This window comes from Cervus canadensis, chromosome 10 (assembly GCF_019320065.1).
Source record: "Cervus canadensis isolate Bull #8, Minnesota chromosome 10, ASM1932006v1, whole genome shotgun sequence".
NCBI lineage: Eukaryota > Metazoa > Chordata > Mammalia > Artiodactyla > Cervidae > Cervus > Cervus canadensis.
This window is the reverse complement of record NC_057395.1, coordinates 9188469-9211796: the sequence shown is the minus strand read 5'-3', so window position 1 is coordinate 9211796 and position 23328 is coordinate 9188469. Positions and strand designations below refer to the sequence as shown.

Genomic DNA, 23328 nt, shown 5'->3' with positions numbered 1-23328 from the left:
CATCTCATTCTCTGTCATCGCCTGCTCCTCCTGCCTTCATTCTTTCCCAGCATCAGGGTCTTTTCCAATGAGTCAGCTCTTCACATCAGGTGGCCAAAGTATTGGAGCTTCAGTGTCAGTCCTTCCAATGAATATTATGGGTTGATTTCCTTTAGGATTGACTGGTTTGATCTCCTGACTGTCCAAGAGATTCTCAAGAGTCTTTTCCAAAAAAAAAAAGAGTCTTTTCCAAGGGGGAGAATGGATACATGTATATCTATAGCTGAGTCTCTTTACTGTTCACCTGAAACTATCACAACATTGTTAATCAGCTGTACCCCAATGAAAAATGAAAAATTCTAAGAAACAAAAAAATGAAATAGTGTTGGTAGTTAAGTAATACCAAAGCAGTCCTATTTAGTCAAAGCCATGGTTTTTGCAGTAGTCATGTATGGATGTGAGAGTTGGACCATAAAGAAGAGCTGAGAGCTGAAGAATTGATGCTTTTGAACTGTGATGTTCAAAAGAGAAGACTCTTGAGAGTCCCTTGGACTGCAAGGAGATCAAACTAGTCAATCTGAGAGGAAATCAGTCCTGAATATTCATTGAAAGGACTGATGCTGAAGCTGAAATACCAATACTTTGGCCACCTAATGTGAAGAACTGACTCACTGGAAAAGGCCCTGATGCTGGGAAAGATTGACGGCAGGAGGAGAAGGGGACTTCAGAAAGAGATGGTTGGATGACATCACCGACTCGATGGACATGAGTTTGAGCAAGCTCCAGGAGTTAGTGATGGACAGGGAAGCCTGGCTTGCTGCAGTCCATGGGGTCGCAAAGAGTCAGACATGACTGAATGACTGAACTGAACTGAACTGATTCAGGAGGAGAAGGGGATGACAGAGGACTAGATGGTTGGATGGCATCATCAACTCAATGGACACGGGTTTGAGCAAGCTCTGGGAGATGGTGAAGGACAGGGAAGCCTGGTGTGCTGCAGTCCATGGGGTCACAAAGACTTGGAGAAGACTGAGCCCCTCAACGACAACAACAATACATAAAACAGATAACCAACAAGGACCTATTGAGATAGAGAATGGAGATATATATATATATATTCATATATAACTGATTCATATATAACCTGAAACTAACACAACACTGTGCGTCATACTTCAATGAAATTTTTAAAAAATTGTTTCCTGCTGGAACAAGGCCTTATATCTCTTTAGAACAAATCTCTCCAACTCCTAATAAATATCTCAGATGCTAAGGGGTCATTCCTATGACTTCTTTCCATTAAATTTGCAGTTTTCTAAAGTACCTTTATTCAGTCCAATGGGTCATGAGCATTGAGGGACCCAATGACAACCAGTAACAACCCACGAAAGAGAAGAAGCCACATTTTGTTGGTTTTCGAATCTCTAGCATCCAGCACAGAGACTAGACTCTGGACTTGGTTGGTTTTGGGTGTGCAGCTTTTGAAGGACATGATACTCATTGAACAGCTGAGGGGGAGGGGGAGATAGGACACACAGAGTATTTTAAGAAGATGGGTTTTTCTGGACTTTTCACACTAGGTGGGTAACGAATGAAAAACTCCTAACTAGGAACATTCCCTCCGCCTCTTGAATCTGTTTAAAACAAAGGAGGACACACTAAAAAGAAAAACTAATGGAAATGGAGCAGAACACTGTGAACACCTCCCCATGGCACCTGCCTCTTGTTTGTAGAAAAGCTTCAGCCTCTGAGGCTTTGCCCAAGTCCCAAAGAGCAAACGTAATCAGAGAAGTGAGAAAATGCTGAAAGAAATGAAAACAGTCCAAGACAAAATAACAATAGTTAAAATAGCAAAGTCAACTCCTCCTCAAGGCTGTAGATAACATTCTGAGCCATATCCTGGAGTTCTGCTGCAGATACTGAAACCCCCACCAGGTGGAAGAAGTTAACCGCATGCTGACTACACCTATGTAGACCCCAGACCAGTTGAAACCCAATGGTTGATGATACTAACTCCTAAAAACACCCACTTAGCTCACCACCAGCCAATCCAGAAGGATGTACACCAGCTATCAGGCATCTGAAACCCTCACCCAGAACGGTGCCTTTAAAAACCCTTCCCTGAATTTAGGGGAGAATGGATACATGTATATGTGTGGCTGAGTCACTCTGTTGTGCTCCTGAAACTATCACCACATTGTTCATTGGCTATACTCCAATAATATAAGTTGTTTTTAAAAAATTATTTTTGTCCTTATGAAACCTAAGCCACATATTTTTCTTTATTCTAGTTTACCAAGAAATGCATTCATTTTTTCCAGTCAGCTTAGATGTTTTTGTGAAGGTATATTTTAGGTGTGATTAGTATTTAAGGCAGTAATTTTGAATAAAAGTGATTACCCTCCATAATGTCCATGGGCCTCATCCAATCAGCTGAAGGCTGCAAGCCCAAAGACTGAGGTTCCTCAAAGTGGAAGGATGCTTTCAAATTGTGGTGCTATAGAAGACTCTTGAGAGTCCTTTGGACTGCAAGGAGAGCAAACCAGTCAATCCAAAAGGAAATCAACCCTGAATATTCATTGGAAGGACTGATACTGAAGCTGAAGCTCCAATATTTGGGCCACCTGATGCAAAGAGTGATTTCTCAGAAAAGACCCTGATGCTGGGAAGGATTGAAGGCAGGAGGAGAAAGGGGCAGCAGAGGATGAGATGCTTGGATGGCATCACCGACTCAATGGACATGAATTTGAGATAACTCCAAAAGTGGAGGACAGAGGAGCCCTGAAGACTGCAGTCCATGGGGTCGCAAAGAGTGGAACACAACTTAGCGACTGAACAACAACCTAAAAGTGGAAGGAATTCAAGTCTGAAGCATAGAAACCCTGGCTGAGTTTCCAGACCATTGTTCTGGGGATTCAGATTCAAGACTGCAACATCAACTCTTCCCTGAATCTCGTCTGCTGGCTCACTCTACAGATTTCAGGTCTCCTGACAGATGGATAGATAAATAGCTAATCCCCTACTATATTTACTCCCCCTCTGGAGAACCTTAAAAATTCTACAGTATTCCAGCAGTGTGGCTCTAGTTATGTTTCACTATATCCAGGCAGCAGGAATATAGTTATGTTTATAATTACAGTAAAATACATTGTGGTAATCATCTTATAAGTCAAATCATTATGCTCTACACCTTAAACTTATACACTGCTGCATGTTAATTACATCTCAGTAAAACTGGAAGAAAAAAAAAAGAAATTCGGGAAACAGAGATTCAGGTTAAACTGAAAGAGTGTTCCAAAAAAGAGTCAGGGGTTTATGTTTATGAAGACAAAAGGCCACAGGTTGTCAAAAATTGCCTCGTGAGACTGTGAGCGACTCTGATACAAGCCAGGAAATATTTATCCTTAGGGAATCACAAGTTATTTAGGGCAGGGGTGGTCCAAGAAGTAGCTTGAGTTTTTGGCAGATGTTCTGGAGGACTTCATTAGGACAATAAATGATCGGAAGGTCAGATTCCATGCAGGCTGAGACATGCCTATGTCACACCCGTTAATGGTCTCCTGGCTCTGTTTCAGAGAGCTCTTTAGGGAGCATTATTGTTGTTGAGTGGCTAAGTCATGTTCAACTCTTTGCAACCCCATGAACTGCAGCACGCCAGGCTTTCCTGTCCTTCACTATCTTACGGAGTTTGCTCAAATTAGGGAACGTTACCGACTCCATGGTTTTTGTTTCACAAAAGGCAGTATGAAATCTGTTCCTGACTTCTGCTGAAGTGAACAACTGTAATAGGGAAGACCCTTTTGTATTCTATTACAAGTTCAGCACTAAAGGGATGTTGCCTTTATGCTTATATTATACATAGTGGCTCATTGCTGGGAGCCCTGCCTCCCACAAAATGAGCATTTAGCTGAAATACCTGTGTTTACCTTCCAGGAAACAACCTGACCAAGCCCACCTGTCAATGACTGCAGGAAAGAAATTAACACATTCCCTTCAGAGGCTGATGTGAACCAGGAAAGGTTTGACTCTACTCTTTCTCCTTTTAGTGTAACCCAAGCCTGAATTCTAACTCAGGCAAGATGGTTCTTGGGGACATGAGTCCACCATTATCTTGATCTACCAGCTTTCCAAACAAAATTGCTATTCCTTGCCCCAACAACTCATCTCTTGATTTATCGGCCCATCTTGTAGGAAGCAATAGGACTTGGTAACACGATGACCCTACCTATGTCTAAGGCCTTCAAGTGAGTGTCAGCTCACTGGCTGGTGCTGCTGTATAGATAACAGTTTACCAGAGATCTCTTCCTTGCAGACGAGGCAAGGTCTATGCCAGTTGTAATGAGCATAACTACCTGTACTCAGGTGTGTCCTGGGGGGGAGGACAAAAACTTTATCCTTCTAGGTTCATCTGGCTGGTTAAGAAGCAACTTAACGTGAGCCAGATTAACAGGAGAAAAGCAAACAAAAGCTTAACAGCATGTATACTTCTGTATACATGGGTGAGAACCAGAAAACCTGAGTAACTCACCAGAATGGTTGAAACCCTCACCTTAAATGCCATCTTCAGCTAGAAACAAAGGAGGATGTTGTGGGTGGTGGTTTGGGACTAGAATGTGGAGGAAGGTGATTCATGTGGAGATGGAAAAGCAAGTGTTTGGAACTCTGTAAATATCTGTAGTTCCCGTGACCACACCTGGCCCACATATTTTCTCAGTATCTCTGGTTGTAGCTGTCTTCCTGGGCCAGGCCCTTTGTCTAAAATATTCAACATTTAAGGAGGCAGTTAAAAGACTTTGAGTCTTTTTTGTTTCTTAAAAATATTCTGCCTAAAATCATTCTCTTGCCAAAGAGACACATTTTGGGGTGACAAATTTTGCTTCCCTACAATACCCTGGATCAGGTAGAAAAGGTTAATATGGAAACCCAAGGAGGAAGCCACCTTGCTTCCCAAAATAGTCCCTAAAATTTTGGGGGACTTGCTTAGATTCCTGAATCTAAGACTTGGGGGAGTTCAGCTGAGACCAATTTCTTTTGCTCAGTCCGGGTCTTGCTGATTAAATGTTGCCCAAGACAAGCCAAAAGGATTTGGTGCCCATCAACTTCAAGTTTCCTTGCACTGGTTACAGTGGCTGCTGTTGGGCCTAGAACTCTTCTAGGAACAACAGGGGAAATTGTGGGGAAATAAACTTCCCTGGGATTTCTCAGCGGTTTTGTAAAAAGCCCAGATCTTCTGAGACTCTTCAGTGCAGACATCTGCAGCCATTCATCTAGTTAATAGCTCCAACCTGAAAGAATTCATAGTCTCATCTCCCCAAGGAGCAGGGGAGACCTACAGCCCAGAGTAGGTCCCCCGAAGGTGCTCCGTCTCCCCAAGAATTTATATTTCAAGAAGGGATGAGGCCCAGAACCTTGGAGACTCCAGATCAGGCTCCTGGAGAGATTTTGTTACCAGCAAAGCCCATAAACAGTTACCAGGTTAAAAAAACAAACAAACCAAAAAACAATATTAGGAATAAAAATATTAACCTCCTTTCCCTTGTGCTTAGTCTGATTTCTCTTGCTCACTGGGTGTTTCCTGCAGAGGCCTTGCTTCCGGCTCTTCAAACCCCAGTTCCTGGTGTGAACCAGCTTGGCCGATGCTCCTGCTTGGGGTGGGGGGCTGTGTGCAGAGATGCTGCTCTGGACACCTTAATGCAAGATGGCAATGAGCCCTGTGAGCCCCATTACCTGGAGCAGCTGTGCCTGTCTCTGCTCCCCAGAACCCCGCCAACTCTACCTAATCCCCCGCTGGTGAGAGCCCTATGGAGCAGCCCCACCCATGGCCTATTGGAGAGCGTGGACTGTACAGTGGGTGCTCCACTTCTCATTTCCTTTGCTTCTCAACACAACTCACTCCATTGGCGGAGAAACATTGGGCAGAAGGACCCTTTGGGGGTGGGTACCAGCTTTACTTACATATCAAATGCCAGAGTAAGGAGGAGATCCTTCCCAGGAGAGGAGAAAGCCCTTCTCAAGCAGCAGAGACAAAGTTTCCTACCGTCCTGCACCTGCTGGTGTGGAACAACTGACCTGCTCTCAACACACGGCCCCAGGTGCGGTCCTGAGCGAGGGGGCAACACCTGTATGTTTACCGTGAGATATTTAATAAGGACTATGTCTCTGATTGCAATAACCTGTCCGTGCCTTCAGGATAAAAGGAACGAATACTGAGAGCCCAGCCAAAAGCAAGAGTGTCTCAAAGAGGTGAGTGACAGTGAACGCCAAGAGGAAGGAGAAATTCAGACACACAAGGACTGGAAAGGTGTGGCTTTGATTCAGTGACGCGGAAATCATCAGTGACTTGGGAGCAGTTTTGAGGGAAAGAGAGGGAAGACAGTCTAGAGTTGCTAGAGATACAGGCAAACCTTTCGAGAAGTTTGTTCTGGGACCTAAGATTGTCTGGTACAAGTGAGAGGGGAAGACCAGGGTGAGAAGTTTATAGAAAGGAGATTTGAAATCATCAGAAGATACAAATTAAATAAAAGTAGCAGGATCACTCGGAGAAGGCAATGGCAACTGACTCCAGTACTCTTGCCTGGAAAATCTCATGGATGGAGGTGCCTGGTAGGCTTCAGTCCATGGGGTCGCTAAGAGTCGGACACAACTAAGCGACCTCACTTTCACTTTTCACGTTCATGCATTGGAGAAGGAAATGGCAACCCACTCCAGTGTTCTTGCCTGGAGAATCCCAGGGACGGGAGAGCCTGGTGGGCTGCCATCTATGGAGTCGCACAGAGTCGGACACGACTGAAGCGACTTAGCAGCAGGATCCCTGCACGGAGACCCTTGGAGAGGGTAACAGGGGAGAAGGATCATCAGTCTCATATGAAACTGGAGTTCTCCCAAGTCAGATATCTGAGAGGACAGAAAGACAAGGGGATCAAGGATTAAGGGAGCATTATTAACATGTCAGCTCTTGGAATTGTTGGGGAGGGAAAAACTTTCTCCACCCTCTGAGGTTCAGCTATTGGGAGTCTGCCAGTTAAATTGACAAAAGCAGATAACCATGAGAAAAAACATTTACATAGCTTTCCAGGAATGATGTACACATGTGAGAGTTGGACCATAAACAAGGCTGAGTGCTAAAGAATTGGTGCTTTCAAACTGTGGTGCTGGAGAAGACTCTTGAGAGTCCCTTGGACTGCAAGAACGAACCAGTCAATCCTAAAAGAAATCAACCCTAAATATTCATTGGAAGGACTGATGCTGAAGCTCCAAATTTTGGCCACTTAATGGGAAGAGCTGACTTACAGGAAAAGGCCCTGATGCTGCGAAAGATTGCGGCCAGAGGAGAAGGGGGCGACAGAGGATGAGATAGTTATATGGCATCTTCGACTAAATGGACAGTGAGTTTGAGCAAACTCCGGGAGATGGTGAAGGACAGGAAACCCTGGCATGTTGCAGTCCATGGGGTTGCAAAGAGATGGACATGACTGAGCAACGGAACTATAACAACAACATGCAGAGGTTCACAAAGAAATGTGACTTGAAGGGAGTTGATATACAACTGGGAGTTGATATACTACTTAATAAATGACAGGGAACAAAGGAAACTATAAGTAAGGTGAAAAGACAGCCCTCAGATTGGGAGAAAATAATAGCAAATGAAGCAACAGACAAAGGACTAATCTCAAAAATATACAAGCAACTCCTGAAGCTCAATTCCAGAAAAATAAATGACCAAAACAAAAAATGGGCCAAAGAACTAAGCAGACATTTCTCCGAAGACGACATACAGACGGCTAACAAACACATGAAAAGATGCTCCACATCACTCATTATCAGAGAAATGCAAATCAAAACCACAATGAGGTACCATTACACTCCAGTCAGGATGGCTGCTATCCAAAAGGTCTACAAGCAATAAATGCTGGAGAGGGTGTGGAGAAAAGGGAACCCTCTTACACTGTTGGTGGGAATGCAAACTAGTACAGCCACTATGGAGAACAGTGTGGAGATTTCTTAAAAAACTGGAAATAGCACTGCCGTATGACCCAGCAATCCCACTTCTGGGCATACACACTGAGGAAACCAGCTCTGAAAGAGACACGTGCACCCCAGTGTTTATCGCAGCACTGTTTATAATAGCCAGGACATGGAAGCAACCTAGATGCCCATCAGCAGACGAATGGATAAGGAAGCTGTGGTACATATACACCATGGAATATTACTCAGCCGTTAAAAAGAATTCATTTGAATCAGTTCTAATGAGATGGATGAAACTGGAGCCCATTATACAGAGTGAAGTAAGCAGAAAGATAAAGACCATTACAGCATACTAACACATATATATGGAATTTAGAAAGATGGTAATGATAACCCTATACGCAAAACAGAAAAAGAGACACAGATGTACAGAACAGACTTTTGGATTCTGTGGGAGAAGGCGAGGGTGGGATGTTTCGAGAGAACAGCATGAATATTATCTATGGTAAAACAGATCACCAGCCCAGGTGGGATGCATGAGACAAGTGCTCGGGCCTGGTGCACTGGGAAGACCCAGAGGAATTGGGTGGAGTGGGAGGCGGGAGGGGGGATCGGGATGGGGAATACATGTAACTCCATGGCTGATTCATATCAATGTATGACAAAACCCACTGAAATGTTGTGAAGTAATTAGCCTCCAACTAATAAAAATAAATGGAAAAAAAAAAAAAAATGACAGGGAGTAGGACAAAAAGGCATCTTCTGAAAAACAGGTGACTTGGGGAAGGAGGGGCACTTATAACAAAAAACATTTGAGAAATATAAATGGTACTTTAGGATATATGGGAGATAGGGGAATTTTGTGAAAATGTCTGTCTGGCGCTTGGAACTTTTCTCTCATTTTAACACTGTTTCCAAAAGTAAATTAAAGTCAATTAAAACCAATTCAAATGCATTCCTTTTTATAGCTGAATAATATACAGCTTCCTATCCATTCATCTGTTAATGGACATCTAGGTTACTTCCATGTCCTAGCTATTATAAATAGTGCTGCAGTGAGCACTGGGATACATGTGTCTTTTTGGAATTTGCTGTATGATGCAGGGAACCCAAAGCTGGTACTTTGTGACAACCTAGAGGGGTGGAACGGGGAGGGAGGTGGGAGGGAGGGTCAAGAGGGAGGGGACATATGCATTCCTATGGCCAATTCAAGTCAAGGTATGGCAGAAACCATCACAATATTGTAAAGTAATTATCCTCTAATTAAAAATAAAAATTTTTTTAAAAAGTTAATTCATTGCAAAGGCAAAAACTAAGGCAAATCTTATTTCTCCATGAGGAAAGACTTATGAATCCATGTTTAAAGTTAAATATAGTAAGTTTTATGCCACTATTAACAGTTGTAATACCTCAAAACATTGATGGTAACCATAACAGCAATATCTAAATCTTTAGGTCTATATATAGTGATAAAAACTGGAAAATACAAAAAAGCTATCAATCAACACCACTAAATATTAATGACAAGTCTGGTTGTTTGGGTGCTGTTTAAACAGCTGATATTAGGGCTCAGTTTGAGTTCATAAAGGGCCGTTCAAATGGTAAAGAATGCACTTGCAATTCAGGTGACCTGGGTTTGATCCCTGGGACTGGAAGATCCCCTGGAGAAGGGAATGGCTCCCTGCTCCAGTATTCTTGCCGAGAGAATTCCATGGACAGAGGAGCCTGGCGGGCTTCTCCATGGGATCACAAAGAGTCGACATGACTGAGTGACTAACAGCATCACTTTGAATATGGAAAACTCAACTGTGCTGGTTTTTAAAACTGCTAAGTTAGATGCAGAGAAACATCGCTTAAAATACCATATACATTTTTATCATACACATATAATATGAAAATATTTTCCTTTAATAAAGAATTTCTCATCATGTTTAATGGGAAACAATGAAAATGTCAGGTAAACAGTCCTGTAGGGAAACTTTTACTATTTATTGTTCAAGTCATATCTTTTTTCTTCAAAGTCTGTACATATTCTTGTGATGTTTTCAAAAATAGGTCCTCATATACATTTGACCCATCTGTAGATCCTCAAGGAGACACTGTAATTAGATGCAAATTCAGCATCAACTGGAAAGAAAAGGAAAGAATTGTATTCTTCACCTAAAATACTTGAGTTAACTAAGTATTAGTTAAGAGAAAAGAAAAAAAAAAAAACCAAAACCTGAGACCTTTCCAAGTGTTCCGAAAAATGAAATATATCTATAGATGACACAACACAAAAAACAAGATTACAATTACATAATCTGCCCATGGTGCACGTGTGGCTGATGACCAGAGCCTCTGGCTTCCTCATGCTTCATTTATTTGCTCAGTAACTATGCGCAGAGGTGCTGGGACAAGCACTGGAAGTACAAGATGGAGGTGCCCCAGTGCACCCGGAAAACGACACGCTCTAGAGTGGGAAACAGGTGAACGGGCAGCTTCCACACAGACTCATAAACTCTAAGACAGATACAAAAGACGGCACAGGGACACTCAGAAGGGACAGCCAGCTTCCTGTCAGTACTGCCAGCTTTCTGGTGGAGGTGCTATGGAAGCAGATACCTGGAGGACAGGAAAAAGTACAGGAGACGGAGGGGAGGAGCACGTACAAAGCCCGCAGGTGAGGACGCGCGGCTGTGGGATCCTACAGTCTGGCTGGTTAGATGCAGAGCTGAGGGCAGAGGAGGGCGGTAAGGAGATAAGGCCGCCTACTTTGGCAGGACCCAAACTGGTGTGCGTGTTTGGAGCTTTTCCTGAGGGTGAAAGATAAACTGGTGACAAAGTCAGTGACAGAGAAATTTTAGTCACCCACCGAGTGACAGCTTCACACCCGTGACTGTTGAGTCTGGGTTTCCCAGCCTTAACCGCCACCGGCGCCTGAGAAGCAGGTGAACGCCACATCTCCTGAGAATAGTGTCAGGTGCAGGCAGACAGTTCCACAGGGATGCAGGCAGTAGAAGAAGGAAATAGCCAGAAGTAAAAGAAATACATAGACCTTTAGAGATTATTTTTCAAGCTATGGAACATGATGAATCAATAAGGAAGAACTATATTTTTCACTATGACCGCTCATGTGTTCACATTTCTCATTAGCTATATGTAAGAAAAAATATTTAAGATAGCAACTGTTATCCAAACAACAGAAAGAGATGCCACTGACTGTTTACCATGTATTTCAGAAATCAGTGTCTAAATTTAATTCATATGTTTTGGCAACATACCTTCTTCTAGTTCTCTAGTTATACTCCTGTCCAACTCCCGCTGCATCTCAAATAAGCCAAGTATTATTTATGTTTAAGTTAAACAAGAGAATTATCACAGGAATTACATATAATTTACTACATGTGACACTTAAATAATACTTTTAGAGACTAGACCTAACTTGAAGATTACTTAAGTAGAAAAATCATCACATAAATAGAAGAAAATGAATTCCTACTTATTCTGCTTTTAGATAAGACAATATATATATGGAATGCTATTTAGATTAATCTGATAAAAAGTATAATAAATATCAATCTATCGAGTACACATAATTTCAGAGAATTAGGGAATGACCCATAATCCTAGTAATGACCCACAAGATCACTCTCTTCTCCCTTAACAGTTCCTGCCCTAAATATGTACTTTATTTTGATTTCTAGGTGAGGATCATGTCATATGGAGGAAGTAGTCTGAAGTCGAATGTTAATAAGGAGAACACATCTGCAGTTTTCTTTAAACTTTTCCATTTAGTGAAAACATAGAAAGGTGAGGAAATTATACACAAGAAAACAATGTACCGGCAAGTTTTAATTCTAAAGGTGTTTAGCGAGAAGGATTCTCTCATAAGTGTCAGTTTGCGAACTATGCCCCATGGAAGGGGAAGGTCCCACGGGGGTCACTGCAGGGGTGAGGAACAGAGAAGTCACAGCTGCACCGTCTCTGGCCATTCCTTTAGCTAAATGGCTCTATACTTGTCTCTTTCATATAATACCATTCCACTCAGAAGTGTTTTTCAAAAGAAAGGTTGTTTTCTTTGGGAAAAAAAAAATTTTTTTTTAAGGTATGAGAGTCATTGATTTAGCCAAACTTCCTAATTCTACAAAAGAAGTAACAAGGCCAATGGACTTCTTACTGAGTCTAGAGTCCTATGCCAGCTCCTTCCTCAGATTAAGAAAACACATATAGATTTTTAACTGTAACATCGAGAAAATGAATCTGTAAAACCTTGTTACATAGTTCAATAATGCTTGTGGCATTTCATAAATGTTTTAAATTATATGTCTTAAATGCATGAACAAAAATAAATCAATATCAAACTCCTTTGCAGCAGTCGATATAGTTAATTTGTAAAGCATAAATATCTTTTAAACACAGGACAGGAAACTTGAAAGAGGAAATCTTTAGTTGAATCAAGCAGGCCAAAACTGAAGAGATTTGTCTTAAAAGGATGTTCGTTTCCTCCAGATCAAACCTGGTTTATTAAAATGAATCAGCAAAATGAATTATCCACATTTTGAGTTATTCAGGACACAATTTAAAACACAAATAAGACCTCTCTTTACTATTTAGCATACTTCTATCCAAGCTGTCATAATTAGTTGGTATATACAAAAAGCATGAGTGTAATCTCGACTATAATCTAAATCTGGTCAGAAATTGCAGTTGAACTTCATCTCCTCAGCCTGAAGTTTCAAGGGGAGCACTTATAACTCCTACCCTCCTCATGAGAAGCGAGATTTACCCAACGGGTGAGTTTGGGAGAAGGAACTAAGAAGTGCTTGCTTGGTTCCCAATGTCTTCTTTGAAAAGATGTGTGTGCTCACAGCACCGTGAACTTGGGTCTGCGGTAGGCAGCCCGCCCCTGGGGTGGGGACTGAGCCTTTGCTTCCTCCACTGAGGCCTGCGTGGGGCAGTGTCTGACTTGGGATGAAGAGTCTGGAGGCCCGCTGTGACTGCACAGCTAAAGCACGTCCTCCAGGTTCATGGCTCTCAAGTACTAAGACCCAACGTAGCCGCAGTGCTGGCGAAGAAACCTTAGATTGCTCTATGATGGCAAGAAGCCAAATGGGAACACAGGTTGAGACTGCATTTAACAAGGGCTATTTTTATCTGCACCATAACCATCATGAAAACACCATCAAAACCACAAACCCGTGTGCTCTGACTAAAATGGATATTTTAATCACAACGATCACACAATGAAAACTAGCTGCAATTTAGACTCCCCATCATTGCTCTTAGTCATCAATCATCCAGGTGCTGTTGAGATAGAGACAAAAGTGAGCTTCATTTAAAATTTTTTAATGTTTGCTTTAACTACAAATTTAGAAACGTTCTACAATTGCTCAGAAAATATTTTTTAGAAATTTAAGTAACAAGGCTCTAAGTAAAATAGCGATTAAAGATGCATTCTTGTGTAAGAAAATGACCAAAATGTTGATCGAAAACTAGAAATTAATCTTCTGATATAGTGCTACAAGTTTGTTTAATTCATAAAAAGGATTTATATAGGATTCCTTCAAATACAAAAACATCCATATATGGTTAGTGTTTCAATGCCAGTCATTCACTTATGCTTAGGGGTAGAAAAACTGCAGTGGGTTCAGCGGAGCTTGGAGATGATTATGAACACTTGCCAAGGTGAAATCAATTAGAAAGGAGGTCAAATATCTGAAAGTATATGTTCGGTTACTAGGCAATAAGATTTCATTTCTAAAGTAGAATTTAAATGCAGCTTTTCAAGAAATTTAAGAAATTAATAAGTATCTTAAAAATAGAAATCTAGGACCAAAGAAACATAAAATTTTTGTCTCCTTGGTTAGCACAGTTAATTATGGCTTTTACTTAGTGCACATAAGTCAAATAAACAGCTCAGAAGTTGAAAATAAGAATCATTCATATTGGACATGCTAAACCCAAGGAAAAAAAGATAGTAGAACTAAACTTGATCAAGTCAGTCGCCATGCTGTTATCTGAAGGGCATGGAATTGAGGTAGAAAATCCTATGTTTGTTTTTGGAGAAAGATTCATATTGAAGTATTATGGAAATTTCTTCTGCGAGGGCGGCTCCAGGACTGGCCTCGTGGTGAGAGTGCTCAGTAAAGATCTGTTCCGCTGTTTCTCCACCTCAAGTTCGGTGCTCATCTCTGCCAGCCTCCAATTAGTCCTGGGGAAGATGGAAAACACCAGTTTTGTTCACGATTCCCTAAAGGATTTGCATTTTGTAAGCTGCCGCACAGTAAATGGAATTCCCGTCACACCGTGTGAGCACTGGAAGCAGAGAGCAGACCTGCTGTAAACAGTGAGAGCTCTGACCTTGTTCTAAAGAAGCTCACGTGTGTCTGGGCTCCTCAGGTAACAAGTCACAGCTGGGGGAGGAGAGAAAGGGCGTCAGAGAGAACGGGAGGTGGGCTCACAGTGACGCCTGCCGCCTCTGGGACACGCCTGCCCCCAGGAAACAGTTCAGGGATGAAGGAACACACCTCCCACAAGGCCACTTTCAAGCATTTGCTTTCACCCCCCTTGTATAAATGTTTCACTCATGACCTCGGAAAAATTAAGCACTTGCCTCTGAGGAATCACCTAGAGCCACAGTCTCGAGGGAGGATGAGAAAGTCAGTGGGTGAGACTGAAAAGGGCTAAAACGGCCCCAGGAACAATTACAAGCATCCCCTGCTTTTCCAAAGTTCATTTTATGTTACTTCACTTCTACGAGGGCCCTACATAGGCACCTGTTTTTCATTTAAAAAAAAAAAGAAAAAAAGAAAAAAAAAGTCTGAAGAGGATTTTTGGTTTCATTTAAAAAGGCAAAAAGCTGAAACGGCGTTCAGTGCATGTTTTTACAGCGAGAGGCATCGCGCTCCACAAACAGGGAGAGCGGCCCCACCGAGCTCCTTCCCCGGAAGCCACACCCCACATCCCAGCATCACGTCCCACAGCCCTGAACCCTCTCTGGGAGCACCGGTGCTTCCCTTGTGTGCGCTTATTTTAGGCATCGACTAGCAGAACGTGCCCTGGGTCCCTGCTCCTTTGCTGTATGCTCTCTGGGCTTATGAAAGGCGTCCTAGGAGTGCTCTGCTTTCAGAGGGCGGTGCAGGTGGGATCTGCCCCTTCCAGCCTCCACACCCTCCCTCAGTCAGGCCACCATGCCAGCGTCAACAAAGAGAGAAGAACCAAATTAACAAAATTAGAAATGAAAGTGGAGAGATCACAACAGACAACACTGAAATACAAAGGATCATAAGAGACTACTACCAGCAGCTCTATGCCAATAAAACGGACAACTTGGATGAAATGGACAAATTCTTAGAAAAGTATAACTTTCCAAAACTGAACCAGGAAGAAATAGAAGATCTTAACAGACCCATCACAGGCAAGGAAATCGAAACTGTAATCAAAAATCTTCCAGCAAAAAAAAGCCCAGGACCAGATGGCTTCACAGCTGAATTCTACCAAAAATTTAGACAAGAGCTAACACCTACCTTACTCAAACTCTTCCAGAAAATTGCAGAAGAAGGTAAACTTCCAAACTCATTCTATGAGTCCACCATCACCCTAATTCCAAAACCTGACAAAGATGCCACAAAAAAAGAAAACTACAGGCCAATATCACTGACGAACATAGATGCGAAAATCCTTAACAAAATTCTAGCAAACAGAATCCAACAACATATTAAAAAATCATACACCATGACCAAGTGGGCTTTATCCCAGAAATGCAAGGATTCTTTAATATCCGCAAATCAATCAATGTAATACACCACATTAACAAATTGAAAGATAAAAACCATATGATTATCTTAATAGATGCAGAAAAAGCCTTTGACAAAATTCAACATCCATTTATGATTAAAACTCTCCAGAAAGCAGGAATAGAAGGAACATACCTCAACATAATTAAAGCTATATATGACAAACCCACAGCAAGCATCACCCTCAATGGTGAAAAATTGAAAGCATTTCCCCTGAAATCAGGAACAAGACAAGGGTGCCCACTCTCACCACTACTATTCAACATAGTGTTGGAAGTTTGGCCACAGCAATCAGAGCAGAAAAAGAAGTAAAAGGAATCCAGATAGGAAAAGAAGTGAAACTCTCGCTGTTTGCAGATGACATGATCCTCTACATAGAAAACCCTAAAGACTCTACCAGAAAATTACTAGAGCTAATCAACAAATATAGTAAAGTTGCAGGATATAAATTAACACACAGAAATCCCTTGCATTCCTATACACTAACAATTGAAAAAACAGAGCAGAAAGAGAAATTAAGGAAACAATTACCATTGACCATTGCAACAAAAGAATAAAATACTTAGGAGTATATCTACCTAAAGAAACAAAAGACCTATATATAGAAAACTATAAAACACTGATGAAAAGAAATCAAAGAGGACACAAATAGATGGAGAAATATACCGTGTTCATGGATTGGAAGAATCAATATTGTGAAAATGACTATACTACCCAAAGCAATCTATAGATTCAATGCAATCCTTATCAAGCTACCAACAGTATTTTTCACAGAACTAGACCAAATAATTTCACAATTTGTATGGAAATACAAAAAACCTCGAATAGCCAAAGTAATCTTGAGAAAGAAGAATGGAACTGGAGGAATCAACTTGCCTGACTTCAGACTCTACTACAAAGCCACAGTCATCAAGACAGTATGGTACTGGCACAAAGACAGAAATATAGATCAATGGAACAGAATTGAAAGCCCAAGATAAATCCATGTACCTATGGACACCTTATCTTTGACAAAGGAGGCAAGGATATACAATGGAAAAAAGACAACCTCTTTAACAAGTGGTGCTGGGAAAACTGGTCAACCACTTGTAAAAGAATGAAACTAGAACACTTTCTAACACCATACACAAAAATAAACTCAAAATGGATTAAAGATCTAAATGTAAGACCAGAAACTATAAACTCCTAGAGGAGAACATAGGCAAAACACTCTCCGACATAAACCACAGCAAGATCCTCTATGACCCACCTCCCAGAATATTGGAAATAAAAGCAAAACTAAACAAATGGGATCTAATGAAACTTAAAAGCTTTGCACTACAAAAGAAACTATAAGTAAGGTGAAAAGACAGCCGTCAGATTGGGAGAAAATAGCAAAATGAAGGAAACAGACAAAGGATTAATCTCAAAAAAATACAAGCAACTCCTGAAGCTCAATTCCAGAAAAATAAATGACCCAATCAAAAAATGAGCCAAAGAACTAAACAGACATTTCTCCAAAGAAGACATACAGATGGCTAACAAACACATGAAAAGATGCTCAACATCACTCATTATCAGAGAAATGCAAATCAAAAACCACAATGAGGTACCATTACACGCCAGTCAGGATGGCTGCTATCCAAAAGTCTACAAGCAATAAATGCTGGAGAGGGTGTGGAGAAAATGGAACCCTCTTACACTGTTGGTGGGAATGCAAACTAGTACAGCCGCTATGGAGAACAGTGTGGAGATTTCTTAAAAAACTGGAAATAGAACTGCCATATGACCCAGCAATCCCACTTCTGGGCATACACACTGACGAAACCAGATCTGAAAGAGACACATGCACCCCAATGTTCATCGCAGCACTGTTTATAATAGCCAGGACATGGAAGCAACCTAGATGCCCATCAGCAGATGAATGGATAAGGAAGCTGTGGTACATATACACCATGGAATATTACTCAGCCATTAAAAAGAATTCATTTGAACCAGTCCTAATGAGATGGATGAAACTGGAGGCCCTTATACAGAGTGAAGTAGGCCAGAAAGATAAAGAACATTACAGCATACTAACACATATATATGGAATTTAGAAAGATGGTAACGATAACCCTATATGCAAAACAGAAAAAGAGACACAGAAATACAGAACAGACTTGAACTCTGTGGGAGAAGGTGAGGGTTGGATGTTTCAAAAGAACAGCATGTATACTATCTATGGTTGAAACAGTCACCAGCCCAGGTGGATGCATAACAATGCTTGGGCTGGTACAGGAAGACCCAGAGGAATCGGGTGGAGAGGGAGAGAGGGGGATCGGAATGGGGAATAAGTGTAAATCTATGGCTGATTCATATCAATGTATGACAAAACCCACTGAAATGTTGTGAAGTAATTAGCCTCCAACTAATAAAAAAATTAAAAAAAAAAAGAAAGAAAAAAAAATTATCTGATTTTGGAGACTTAAAAAAAAAAAAAAGAAGCCTATTTTTATACATGTTATACAAATATAGGAATTGTTTGTAAGAAATACCTGTAACACTCCATGGCTGATTCGTTTGTAAAGTAATTAGCCTCCAAATAATAAAAATAAATGAAAAAAAAAAAGAAGCATATCAATTACTTGGAAAAGTTGTTTAGAAACACTTGAGTTTTCATACTTGTGAAAGTCTTGTTCATATTTTGTTTTTAAGTCTGTTTGTCAAAAGAGGTATGGAAAATAGCCATCTCTATGGGAATTTCAAGAAACATTGAGAATAATGAGCCATATTTGCTTTTGGGAAATACACCACTAAGATAAATGTTCCAGTAGGATTAGAGACCCTGAAAATTTTATTTCCATCCTATTTAATTTGGATTTTTCTGAAGGGTTGTAATAATGCTTAGGAGAGATGTAGTCCATCAGACTTTCATATCAGCTGGTTGAATATCATAAACAACAGAGATAGCTATTTTTCCTGTTAGTTTTTTAAGTCATTTAAAATTGCATCCCAAAGGCAAATTGTGCATAGGAATTTTTGATTTCTTATGACTTTCCTTATTTTTATAGTGCTTATATATCAACAGGTTTTTCACATTCAAGGAGCAATATTTATGGCCAAATAACATTTTTGTTATGTAGTTACTAGCAGCATATAATTGTACAGAAAGAATAACCTAAGTTTCATACTGCTTTGATCATTAAGCACAGGCTTCACTGTTAACCCTGGCCCTGATGTCTGTGCCAACATGCTTTTGCCTTTAGGTCGGTATGGACAAGGCCCTCAATCAGCTTTCTGTGCCTTTGGGACAGTTATGAGGTCCCGAAATAACCATCAACAATCTACCATAAAGCATATTACACTTGTTTGCCTTCTCCAAGAATTATTTTATTAATCTGTTAGGTTGTTGTGATTGGTGTTTTTTAATGTTCCATGATTATAGTATAATACTTTCAAAATGTAAATGATTTGCATGTGATGTTACAACCTAAGAAACGTATTTGGTTTGAAGATGACAAATTCTCAAGGGTAGAGTAGACACTTAAATGTCGGGGAGGAGGAGAAGGGTATTTCAAAAATTAAATTTGTTAATACCACCTCACCCATGTATAAGTGGTCTCCAGCTTAGAACTGGCTTACTTATATTTTAAAATTTGTCATTTTACAAGTATTTTCCCAGACAATATTTTATATGTAGTTAGATTCGTGGACCAGTTTATACCAGCCATTTAACCCCTGCTGTAACTGAAGGGTCATATAAATGTCGTGTAATACCTAGTTTCTCTGAGAAAATCTCTCCCTTGGGAATGGAACTGTCTGCCCCTAAGCCGTGAGAACAGGGACTTCATCCGGGTGAACAGTGGAGAGGGAGTTTTGGTATCACCTCCAACAGAAAACTGCCGCCCTGTCCTCCCCTCACCCTCTGGGCTGTGCTAGGCACCTCAAACTCCATCCTCCCTTCGTTGTGAAGCACCGCACCGTCACTTCCTGTGTGTGTCAGCACTGGGCCACGCCAGACCACGTGGTCTTATGCTCCTTGCCTCGAGACAGTACCTGGCACATGCAGGGTTCTCACTAGATAATGTAGTAAAGAGGTTCTGCTTGGATAAAGCTGTAGGAAATGCAGGACAATGGGAACGTCAGGGCTGAGAGGTCCCGAGGAGGGTAGGCAAGAAAAAATTCGTAAAAGAGGTTAAGTTGTGAGCTGTGTCTTGAACTAGCAGATTGTTTGAAAGTTCGTGTCTTGTTTGAATTTTACAAAGCTTATTAAAGTGCGTTTTGTTGGAATGGAAAAGAAAGAAGTTTTTGGTCTGCTGCTGAATCCCACACCAGCCTCTGCATGGCCTTCCTGCCTCCTTTTCAGGACTCCTCTTCCTTCTCGCACCCTGTAGCCATGATATTTCCCAAACCCCATCATTTATTAACCTTCCACTCTTCTCTCTGAACTCTCTCCACTCTGCCCACCTGTGCTTGAACTTCCTCGACTGCCCTCTTGCCTTCAGGCTCTTGTCCTACACTGCCAGCGGCCAGCACCACCTACCGTCCCTTACTCTGCAGCTGTCTTTATCACTACCCTTCTCCTCATCAACCAAGACCTCACCTGCCTTTTTAATCTCAACTCAAGAAGCTTCTCCGAGATTCTAAGATCATTGAGGGATAAGACTGTTTCTATCTAATTCATCATTGTATCCTCATTGGCTGACTGTTAGTAGACATTTCATGTTTATTGAATGAATTAATTCACTTTTCTATAAAATTTTTGTGATTTGTCTGGTGGTGGTGGTTTAGTCGCTAAGTCGTGTCTGACTCTTGCGACCCCACGGACTGTAGCCTGCCAGGCTCCTCTGTCCATGGGATTCTCCAGGCAAGAGTACTGGAGTGGGTTGCCATGTCTAGTTTATTCTAATCGTTTCTTTTACCTTTGTTTTGGCCTGATTCTTCATATTTTGTTTAATTTATTAGCTTTTGGACATGTTTCTCCACCTATGAGCTGCCTTTTCCTGGCCATTCTTTTCCTTACTCCTTGATTCGTAATATCCTTAGAACAACATGGCATCATGAAGTATCAGTGCTTAAGGATTGTTTAGTTCCTGATAGAATCTAGTCTAAAATTCTCCTAAACCTCCCCCACCCCTGTTTATTTCTACTTCTCTCCAAAATGAAGCCTGCTGTGTACCCGGGTGCACCCTCCAACCCCGTGTGCGCCCTGTCAGTTGTACCTTTCCACCCTCTGTCCTCTAGTGACTGGTCTCCTCCACCGTCGGCCTCCACAGGCTCTCCAAGTCAGACTCGAGTTCCACCCCCTGCGCCAGATTTTCCTAGTGTTTGATTCAGATGGTTCTTTGTGTACTCTGACCACGTATGACGGTGATTGTATATGTATTGGGTTGGCCAGCAAGTTCCACTGGTTTTTAAGTAAAAATAAAAGACACACTTTTCATTTTCACCAAGAACTTTATTGAACAGTGTATTCACAGTTTTGTTCCAGTACCTTCTGCCGTTTTTCTCAGGCAGCTTCATAATTCCATCTTCCCAAAACTTTTTATGTCTTTGAGCAAAGAACTGTTGCAGGTGTCTTTTATGGTCTTCCAGGGAATTGAAATTTTTCCATTAAGAGAATTTTGTAAAGATGCACACAATCTTCAGTACTAACGGTCCACCTCCTTAGACATTTGAACACCTGAAAATTCATACCATAATAAAGTTCCTGAATGAATCCACAAGGGATTCCTGATCTTACATAAACAAGAAGAGCATCAGAAAGATATACAGCTAAATAAAGCGCATCTTGCCCACTGGCATGGGGGAATACGCCTGCTTACGTTTTGAGGTTTGGGCTTTGGCTGTGACTGAGCCCAAGACATTCTGCTGCTAGTAAGTTGGTCTAAAGATAGTGGAGACATATTACCTTTTAAAAAACAGTTCTGGGGATAAAGAAACAGCCTCCCTAAACAACCATCAGAAGAGCAAGTCTCATTTGACTGTGTGCTTAGGAAGGGCAGTTACAACAAGACATTTTGCCTGTTCTCACCTTACTGGCTTTCTCATGTCCCTTCTACCCTGGATTCATTCCCTCTGTGAAGCACTTCTTCAAGATTCCAGCCTTCATGTACCTGGATTTCTCCTTTTTGATTTTTTTGTTCACTCTCATTACTACATTACCAAAACTAAGAAAACAAAACATTAAAAATACAGCAGTGTGTACATGACTGTCTCAAACTCACTAGCTATCCCAACAAGGACCTACTGTATAGCACAAGGAAGTCTGTTCAATGTTATGTGACAGCCTGGATAGGAGAGGGGTTTGGGGGAGAATTGTTGTTTAGTTGCTCAGTCCTGTCCAACTCTGTGTGACCCCATGGACTGCAGCATGCCAGGCTTCCCTACCCTTCACCATCTCCCAGAGCTTGCTTAAACTCATGTCCATTGAGTCAGTGATGCCACGCAACCATCTCATTCTCTGTCATCGCCTGCTCCTCCTGCCTTCATTCTTTCCCAGCATCAGGGTCTTTTCCAATGAGTCAGCTCTTCACATCAGGTGGCCAAAGTATTGGAGCTTCAGTGTCAGTCCTTCCAATGAATATTATGGGTTGATTTCCTTTAGGATTGACTGGTTTGATCTCCTGACTGTCCAAGAGATTCTCAAGAGTCTTTTCCAAAAAAAAAAAGAGTCTTTTCCAAGGGGGAGAATGGATACATGTATATCTATAGCTGAGTCTCTTTACTGTTCACCTGAAACTATCACAACATTGTTAATCAGCTGTACCCCAATGAAAAATGAAAAATTCTAAGAAACAAAAAAATGAAATAGTGTTGGTAGTTAAGTAATACCAAAGCAGTCCTATTTAGTCAAAGCCATGGTTTTTGCAGTAGTCATGTATGGATGTGAGAGTTGGACCATAAAGAAGAGCTGAGAGCTGAAGAATTGATGCTTTTGAACTGTGATGTTCAAAAGAGAAGACTCTTGAGAGTCCCTTGGACTGCAAGGAGATCAAACTAGTCAATCTGAGAGGAAATCAGTCCTGAATATTCATTGAAAGGACTGATGCTGAAGCTGAAATACCAATACTTTGGCCACCTAATGTGAAGAACTGACTCACTGGAAAAGGCCCTGATGCTGGGAAAGATTGACGGCAGGAGGAGAAGGGGACTTCAGAAAGAGATGGTTGGATGACATCACCGACTCGATGGACATGAGTTTGAGCAAGCTCCAGGAGTTAGTGATGGACAGGGAAGCCTGGCTTGCTGCAGTCCATGGGGTCGCAAAGAGTCAGACATGACTGAGCGACTGAACTGAACTGAACTGATTCAGGAGGAGAAGGGGATGACAGAGGACTAGATGGTTGGATGGCATCATCAACTCAATGGACACGGGTTTGAGCAAGCTCTGGGAGATGGTGAAGGACAGGGAAGCCTGGTGTGCTGCAGTCCATGGGGTCACAAAGACTTGGAGAAGACTGAGCCCCTCAACGACAACAACAATACATAAAACAGATAACCAACAAGGACCTATTGAGATAGAGAATGGAGATATATATATATATATTCATATATAACTGATTCATATATAACCTGAAACTAACACAACACTGTGCGTCATACTTCAATGAAATTTTTAAAAAATTGTTTCCTGCTGGAACAA

The 23328-nt window shown here is 41.4% G+C and overlaps 2 protein-coding genes across 7 annotated transcripts in view; one reads left to right on the top strand and one right to left on the bottom strand.

Moving 5' to 3' along the window:
- LOC122447860 (ankyrin repeat domain-containing protein 26-like) overlaps window positions 1-23328 on the top strand; it is a 578892-nt gene that overhangs the window by 91917 nt on the left and 463647 nt on the right. The gene's annotated exons all lie outside the window — the stretch shown is intronic.
- The window catches only part of LOC122447862 (ankyrin repeat domain-containing protein 26-like), a 378001-nt gene continuing 364504 nt past the window's right edge, over window positions 9832-23328 (bottom strand). Inside the window, exon 14 of one of the 2 annotated variants that reach the window (XM_043478575.1) lies at window positions 9832-10890. In XM_043478575.1, coding sequence (XP_043334510.1) covers window positions 10847-10890 — 44 coding nt within the window. In that variant the 3' untranslated portion in view covers window positions 9832-10846. Of the gene's footprint in view, window positions 10891-21262; window positions 21367-23328 lie in introns of those variants that run through there. The other variant, XM_043478577.1, reaches the window with a different exon arrangement.